Below are 8,964 nucleotides of genomic sequence, written 5' to 3'. Positions count from 1 at the left end.
GCGGAGGCGGGGACGGCGCCCCTGTGAGGAGCCCGGGGGCCGCGCGGCCGCTGCCCTTGCTGGGGGGACGGGGAGCCGGGAGCGCAGGCCCGGCCGCGGCCCCGGCGTTGGGCTTCCCTGCTGCAGCCGCTCGGGCAGGGCGGAGCTCTTGGAGCGGCCTCGAGAAGCTGCCGAGAAGCGGCGGCAGCTGCAGGCGTCGCCTTCTTCCGCGGGGCCGGTGCGGTCCCTAAGCTGCGCCGCGCCGCCGGGGCGGGCGTGAGGCGCGGCGAGGCGGTGACGGCTTGCACCGCGCTCTGCCGTTTGCGGGGAGCTCGGTTCAAGGGCGGGAAGGTCCGGTCAGGAGGGGATCTAACGCATCTAGTGCCATTTCTCTGGTAGAACAAGCATCAAAATTTGTGAAAGGCCAAACTTTCCAATATGCCGCTCTGTGAATTTGCTTGGCACTGGGGATAAATAATTATATTCAGTTAACTTATTTGTTGAGACTTACAGGTGGAAATACAGATCTATAGATTAAGTCAGGAAAAAAATACATTCATTCTAGCTTAAAAGGAAATTATCTCAGGCAATCTTTTAGATGTATTGATATCCTCAAGAAAACCATTCAAAATTACCTGACCACTGCTGCATGCTTTTTCTTAATTTATTTTATTTTATCCCTCTCTCCCTCCCTCCTGTCTCAGTTGTTGACCTTATCCTGGATACAATCGCAAAAGGGAGAGAAAAACTGTAATACTTTGGTTTACTTTTCAGCTCCTATACGACACAGCAGCCATGGGAAAAGAATGTTTATTATCAAGGCAACAAGTTTTTATGACTCTCGATTTTTGAACTTGTTGGTGAGTTTAAAATACATGTTAGATTTAGTGTAACAAATCACTTGCAAATTACGTAGGAATATCTAAAATATAATTATCTTATATGCCAGCATCTAAAGTGTGGTTGGCACTAGTCACATAAACAAGAGTTTCCAGTCCTCTTCCTAAATGATTTATTGTTATATGCTGTAAAATCGGGACAGATGAAGCAAAAAGATACAAGATTAGCTAAATGGTAAAGATTGTGTTTGGTACATTGATTAATGTTGTATTAGCGTTCACATTTGCATAATTTGCAAATACCTTCCAGTTTATTCTCCTTTTTAAACCGTATTGGGTTACTCTACTGCAGGGTTTGCCTTCAGTTATCTAGTCCACTAACACCAGAGATCCAGAGTTAGGAAGCCTGATCCGAGTTAACTGCTGAAAAGGTAGGGTTTGGATAAAGCCCATTATGAAGGGTAGCTGCCAACCTGGTACTATTTTAGAGTAATTGCCTTGCTTTATCTGTCTTCCCCGGTTATCAAAGCTGACAGTGATTGTTTTATGTCGCATTATATTGCATTACGGTGAAATGCTGAAACCAGATATCAAAAGATGCTGGGACAGCATTCAGGGAAGGCACTGCTCTCTGCTTTTTCGGAGACTGACCTCTCTGGAAGACTGAATGCTGAACTAAATGGGCCTGTGGACTGATACAGCATTGCTATTTCTGTATTCTAGTTTGTTAATTAACTCATTTTAATCAACAGTGTAGCTTTACATTCAACATTCCTACCACCTACAAGTACAAGTCTTAGTCTTATTGGCTATGTTACATAATTTTCAGACTAACTTCATCTTAATTTTGTCAGGCTGCTGAATTTCTCAATCTCTTTCTTGTTGTTTTTTTTCTTTTTCTTTTTATCCCCTATGCAGAGATTCTATATATTTTTGACTGGGATACCAGCGGCACTGTTCATAACTTATGTGAACATCTTCATTGGTGAGTGCTCTGTCATGCTTAATGTAAGTACACAGTGAAAATTATTAAATGGGTAAATGGAAATTATGCATGCTGGGTAGAAAATCCAGCTCTTCTATGGTTTGCTCTTTGGAAGATCATGAAATAGTCCTAACATGGTAATATTGTCCTATGGTAAAATAGTCCTATGGTAATATTGTATAAATACATAGAGGATATTCCTAGTTTTTCTTTTTCTGTAGTTGTTGATTTTTGTAAAAGCTTTCCACATTTTAAAAAAAACATCAGATTCAAATGGAGAGTAATCGTAATACTTCTGTGCTAGTTTTTCAAACATCAGTGACGTTCAGTGACCAGTTCTGCTGTATTCCAATGAGGAGTCGTCTTATCTGGTTTTACATACTTCTATAAGAACGCTGCATACACTGTAATTATGTGGTGTTAGCTAGCAAAAAAAACCAATTCTGCCTGGCAATCTTTCTTTTAAATATATTACTGTAATAATTACTATTGAATTGATTTAGTTGAGAGATTATAGAAAAACATACTTTCAACTCATATATTTTAAATGGGCATTTGTATGGACTTGATCTTAGTTATTTCTTCTGTATAGTTGCTAATTTCACCCTTTGGTCATGTGGTTTAAAATCTATGAGCTAGATGCATATAGTGTGAAGTGTCTGAAAAAATACAAGAAGTTCAATTTTTCTGAAGAGAGTTCAAATGGAGGGAGTACTCTCCATGTGAAATAGTGTTGTTTTTTATGTGGAAAGCAGAATATGTGGTACTTCAAAGATTACTTGTATGATATGTTCCTCCCCTCCTTCCCCTGTCAGGTGAGGCTGAACTTGCAGAGATTCCCGAAGGTTACGTTCCAGAGTATTGGGAATACTACAAAGTGAGTGTAACTTGTATTAGGGATAGCCTTCCTCTTAACAGTAGTCTGGGGAGGAAAATGTGTGGAGTATGACAATGGGGATGGCCATATCTTTTTAATTGGATGTCAGAGTAGGCTGATATCACTTGAATTGTCCAATAATAATTTTGGCAAACTTGCTGTTTTAACTTTATGAAACATGCATATTGCTGTAGGGAATCTGTTTATTGACAGAAGTAGATGCAAATGATCTGCAATTATATGCAAGTAAACTGCTGAAGCTATATGCCAAGAATTCTTTTCTAATATTCCTAAATAGTAAGAGCAGTCTGCATGAGTCACGAACAGAATTTCTCTTTACTCCTGGCATCCAGTTTTTGTCTGTCTCTTTTTTGCTCTAGAGCTACAGCTCTTAAGATACTGGAGTTTAAATTGACATCCCTTACTTCTGTATTATTTGCTAGCATTGTTTCAAAGTCCAATATCTCTCATGCTTTTAAGTGTAAAATTGAAGGGTTTTATAGTCAGAAAACTTGAGGTCATGGTTTTTTCACTTCATTTTATTTTCTTAAAATGAGTCCCTGGCTTCTTGGTGCAAGCTCTTTGTTTTTGCTGGAAAGTGATTGAATTCAGCAGTACTATTATGACTGTTGTAACTCATGTAATCTTTTGTTCCCAGTACAATGGATTCTGTGTGGAAGCAGTACTTCAAAATGTTACTGATTACAGCAAGAGGTTTGGAGTCCACTTCTTGCGATTCCAGTGACAGTTTAAGGAACTTAATTTCAATAAAACCAAAATACATTACATCTCTTCCATTAACTTGTTTTTAATTTTGCTACAGAGTATTCTTCTGCAGATTATCTTGGCATCAAAATAAGCAAATGAAATGTAAATTTTTAGGGCTCTGATCTTATAAAAAGTTGAGTATGTTTTTAACTTTACTATTATGATTTGAATAGCAGTACTCAGAGTTGATCACGTTTTCAGGATTGTGAACATGCAATATGATTTATGTATAATGACATTTTATTTGGGAATGATGTGAATAATCTATGCTCTTATATTTGCTAGCACCCTATAAGTCGTTGGATAGCTCGTTACCTCCTCGACCCCCCTGAAAAAGATTATGAGAAAGCCATGGCTCTGCTTGATATTGAAGCGAAGAAAACTGAAATGAGGTATGGTATATAGTTGAGAAGATTTTAAAAGAGGATACGTGCTGTAGTTCACTCTTGTATTTTGCTTAAAATGCAGAGTTGGATGCTGACGTAATGTACCTGCTTGCTCATGCATCACTTGACCCTGAGCGCTTGCTGCGCTGTCTGGCGTGGAAGTGCAAGTTACAGTATCTGTAGTCCCTGCCTTCTCAGTATTAAGATTACTGGAACTGGGACAATCCAAGGGCAGCCTTTTAAAACAACAGTACCTCTTCAAAATGGTTCACGTTTGTAAAGTTGTGGCTCTGTGTTTGTAAATGAGAAAATGGACAGCTCTTGTGCCTCTGCCACTGCTCACAGCTTAACTGAGTAGCCGAATAACACAGTTTACCAGGCTGGTCATGTTCCTGTCTGCTGTTGAAAATTTTGTGGGCAGCAGGTGACTCTGTTGCACTGAGTTCATTTTATACTTACTTAAACTGTGGTAATAGAAGAACGTCTGAGTTTCATGAAATGTTGCTATTGGGACCAAGATAAAGTAGGTCCATCTACCATCATGATCAACTCTGGTTTTTTTTCTTCACCTATTTATTTTTGGCTGAAAGCTATATTAAAAACTGTGGAACCCCTTATTAAGCAAGAAACTACCAGAACTCCTGCAAGTATTTTTATTACTGTTTTGTGAGACGGTTTGCTGGAAAAAAAAAATGAAACAGAAGGATGTAATATTTCATGTTCTAGTTGAACTCTTCATATTTTGATGTTACCTATGTTTCGGTAGTATTTATAAATGTAGATATTGAACTCATTGCTGTCGTCAGCAATGCGCTGTTACTATTAAACATTGATGTCATCAAAAAAACCCCAACCTGCGTGTTCATTGACTCTTTCTTTTCTTTCTTTCTTTCTTTTTTCTAAAGGCTGATGGAGTTGGAGGCACGCAGACTAATGAGAGCAAGGGGAGATGGACCTTGGTATCATTATGAAACACCCGATAAAAATCTTACTGACGACTCTCTGAAAGCCACACCTGACAATTAAGCAGTCCTAAGACAGTATGCAAGGTTTTAAATGCATACCAACAAATTGTGACTGAATTATGCAATATACATCCTGCTGTTCACTGAATTAAATTAAAAAAATATATCATTTTTTGTTGATTCCAGTAATTTGAAAGAAGCTGTGGCAGTTAAGCTGCTAAAAGGTTAAGGCCTTTTGTCTGATTAGTAAGTTCATGTCAGTTGCTAGCAGTTACTCTTTTTCTCCAGAGCATCAACATAAAATGGGCTTTGTGACTAATCTGTGTGAAGCAGCTTGATAATGTTAGTATCCATCATGTGATTTCTTGTACCTAAACTTTTAAATGAAAGGTACAAGCAACTGAAGGCTCTTTTCTTTTATGATGCCTTGTGACAATCTGTGGAAAATGAACTAAGAAAAAAGTTTTTAGGTCTTTGGAATATTGTCACTGTAGACAAATGCTATCTTTCTCATTACCTGGACTCAAACCAGGCTTTCACTCTTTGTTCCAAACTTGCATCTTGTTCAAAGTCAGCTGTTGTTTTCCCTGTATTATTGTTAATACCCTTACTCTCTGATAGTGTCAGCCATGCTGCTTCTTCCTTAGTTATTTTATCACCACTTTTAAACTTTTCCTCTTAGTTTTAAGATCATGCATAATTTATGCCTGTCTGTTCTCCCAGTTTTTCCAGTCCCACCTCCTTCTCTACCGTCTGTCTCTAAAAGACTTTTTTGAGTCTCTAAAAAAAAAAAAAAAAAAGGCAAGAAAAAAAAAAAAGGCAAGGCTTACTTCTGTGCCTCTTTCTGAACTGGACACTTCCCCCTTTGTCTACATCATCCAAAAGGTGCTCTTTCTAAAACATCTTGCTGCATTGCTCTGTTCTTTTGATACTTTTTTTTTTTAAGTGAGGTTTAAAAACACAACCAGAACATTTCCTATAATACCTGCTTCCTTTTCTAATGGATCTAAAATGGAGCCACATACTCCCTTTGTGGCAGAAAGTGTCTTCACTGAGGCAGATTTAAACAAAGTCAGTGCTCTGTAATATGTTAATATTTCAAAAAACTCTTACTGAGAGGTACCTACCCTTTATGTTACATAATTTTCATTTTAAAAATGAATATCAGGTAACTTAGAGAAATGCATGCCTAGTAGTCGTGGGGAGGATTGTCTTTAATTTTTAATGAGGCTTTGATTTTATTACGTCAGATATTACCTGTGTTTTGAGAAGGCCAAAGAAGCACTTGCCTAAACCTGTAACAGTTACTATCTGTACTGTCATCTGTAGGACTAGAAAGCAAATGAAAAGTTCTTAAACATTTAAAAGTATGTGGTGTATATAAATTCAAGTCTTATGCCATTAAGGGTTTTTGTAAGTTTAAGTCTTTTGTGTACTCTTGAAAATATCCTACCGCTCTTAGTTCTAAAGTCTATGGTCTGTCACGTAGAACTTGCTTTGTTATTAGGAAGAATCTAAGTGGACAAATATGAAACTAAGTATTTTCCTAGTAACTGCTGTATGTCTAATATTTTTAGCAATTTAGTGAAGTTACTGATACTGTTGCTAAACAGAGAGTTTTCTTCTTCCTGTAATAGGTTTAGTAAGATGAAGATGGGAAAAATAGTAAACTGCTTCATGGAAATTGTTACGGAAGGATTGCTTGAAGTCTGAAGAGCAAGGATCAAGCCAGAGAACTGCATAGGTAGACATTAATTAATGATTTTTTTTTTTTTTTTAAAGGATCAGATCACTGTTAGGTAAACAGATACCATCTTCTGCTGTGTGATTACACAGTTTTTAGTATGTACAAATATAAGTCTTAAATAACAATCTCAAGATGGAATTTTCAAACTTTATACTCCCAATATATTTAATATAGAGAGACCATATAAGAGACTTCAAAGATGAAAAAGACAATCCTCTTTCTGGTAACATTTAGGGTACCTTAAAGGCTTCTTTTCTAAGGTGAGTTGGAATCAAAAAAGCAAAACAAAAGAGTTTCTTCAAAAAGTTGAGTAGAAGTGTGCTATCCAACTATTGCTAATCAGGAACAAATTAAGAAATACTTAAGGGGAACAAGGCAAATAGAGATCCAGGATGTTGCATAAACAGAATGCTGAATATTCATAATTATAGTCTAGAATGATCTGGTCTGCCTAGCTGGTAGGGCTATAAATTGTATTTAAAATCCTATCTCTATTGATTTTTTTTTTTAATATCAATAAAATAAGAAATTAAAGAAGGTGTAAATGAAGAATGATCCTGATACAGTTGTAATACTTATCTAGTCAATTGCTGCATGTTAGTAAAGATATAGAAGTTACATACAGAGAATACCAAATAAGGCAAATAGATAGGAACAATAAGACTTCAGATGCAAACAAGATGCTTTGAAATCTAGTTAGTATTACAAACTTTTTTACTTATTTGCATGTTGTTACTTCACATTTCTCTGAGGAGTATTCAAAAGAGTATTCAAAATCAACTTTGTAACAATCAGTTTGCAGATGTTAGCAGAAGTTAGGCCTTTACTAAAGATCAAATAAGAATATTCTTACATCTGAAACAATTATTTAAGAGCTCTTCAAGAGGAGGCTGCCTACTGTCATGTTTGTAAGAATGGCATTCCTTGATGATTTAATATACCTGACATCAATGAACAAGTACCTTCTGGGCTAACATTAGTTGTTTTAAGCTGCATGTGAGGACATTCATATACATACCTGCCATGCATTTTCAAAACTGTTCAGCTATTTTTCTATACTGCTTTTGAAGTAGTGAATAAATAGGTTACTCTATTTATCTGACAGGCTTTTGCCACTAGAGGGATATGTTTCCTCAGGTTCTAAGGGCCATAGTATTCCTCTAGCTTTAAATCACATAACAGAGTGAAGGGCTGTGCCTTCCTTAGAGTTTGTGGCCCTAAATTACCTGTCCATGTTGAAATTTCCACTTTTTTTAAAGGAAGTAAGCCCAACTTCTTTAGCAAACCCTGGTCATCTTGTGGTTTCAGGCTGCTAAAAACTAATGAATTTCTTTCATTATATTGAGCAATAGTACATAGAATATTTGAAGTAAACAGCCTCATTTGCTGTTTCCTAGCACTGCCAAACACTAGAAGTACTCCAATTGATTTTGGACTTCTTATTTTATGATTCTTTGATGTAAATTCCATTCTTGGGTAAGTCTAAAGCCATTCCATTGAGCTCATATTTTGCTCTCAGTATTTCAGAGTTCCCAACGTTTTTGATTTTGCTTGAAAAATTACTGAGAACAGACTACACTGGTTAGCTTACACTTGCAGCCTGTTTCTTTATTGCTGGATACAAACTCATGATTTTTCAGCTCTACTGTTAATTCAGAACCACTTTTTGAACTTTTGGTTTTTGAGGTAAAAAGTGGTTCTAGCAAAGGTCACACATGTAGAGATTGCTGTTAAGTGATATGAACTTTGATTTTTCAGTCACCTACTTGGAAGTGGTCCATGAACCCTTGGACATAATGTCAACTACAGCTGGAAGGCCACTCATCTAAATTATATGGCTTAATTTTAAACGGATCAGTCTTTTCTTTAATCCTGCTGCTGCTAATCCTGTCAGGCATATGCAGTGATCTATTAGATACTGTTTGGAAAAAATCACGATTTCGAGTGTTCTTCTACTTTTAGTTACTTCTCTCTGTTGCTCTACCGCTACCGGTATTCTGTCAAGGTGAGGAGAACCACAGCACAAGTCAGAAGAGGTCAGTTTAGACTTAAGGCGCTGTCCCTCATCGCAGAGGTCTGCGTTCAGCTCGTGGCACAGCCACTGGCGTCCAGCGCCATCTCGAGCGGAGTCGTCGGACTCTGCTGCGCCTTGCTTCTCTCGCATCCCAACAACTGCCGCCTCAGCAGCTATTTGGCTTTGCCGAGACAGATTATAAGCCGTTAAGGTAGGAGCCCTTCCTGGTTATGCTGAGATACGACAGCTCCCGCAGCGGGGTTGTGACAAAGGTGCTCGTACATGTAGAGACAAAGCGGGATGAAACCTGCGCCGCGTCGCAGCTAAGGGGGGCGTGGGGGAGGGGCGCGGCGGCCCCTCAGCGCCCGCCGCCCCGTAACGGTCGCCCGTGGCTCGCGGCGGGG

At 38.2% G+C, this 8,964-nt stretch overlaps 1 protein-coding gene across 1 annotated transcript; it reads left to right on the top strand.

Moving 5' to 3' along the window:
* The first annotated feature begins 666 nt into the window (after positions 1-666).
* On the top strand, positions 667-4,971 carry NDUFB5 (NADH:ubiquinone oxidoreductase subunit B5). Its single transcript, XM_026060679.1, has 5 exons — positions 667-839; positions 1,737-1,803; positions 2,619-2,680; positions 3,734-3,840; positions 4,740-4,971. The coding sequence occupies exons 1-5, from the start codon at positions 786-788 to the stop codon at positions 4,858-4,860; spliced, it is 411 nt and encodes a 136-aa protein (XP_025916464.1). The 5' UTR covers positions 667-785; the 3' UTR covers positions 4,861-4,971.
* Positions 4,972-8,964: the final 3,993 nt, after the last annotated feature.

The sequence above is a fragment of the Apteryx rowi genome, unplaced genomic scaffold (genome assembly GCF_003343035.1).
Source record: "Apteryx rowi isolate R43461 unplaced genomic scaffold, aptRow1 scaffold_10, whole genome shotgun sequence".
Lineage (NCBI taxonomy): Eukaryota > Metazoa > Chordata > Aves > Apterygiformes > Apterygidae > Apteryx > Apteryx rowi.
Note: the sequence above shows the minus strand (reverse complement) of the source record. Positions and strands in the feature narration are given on the sequence as shown.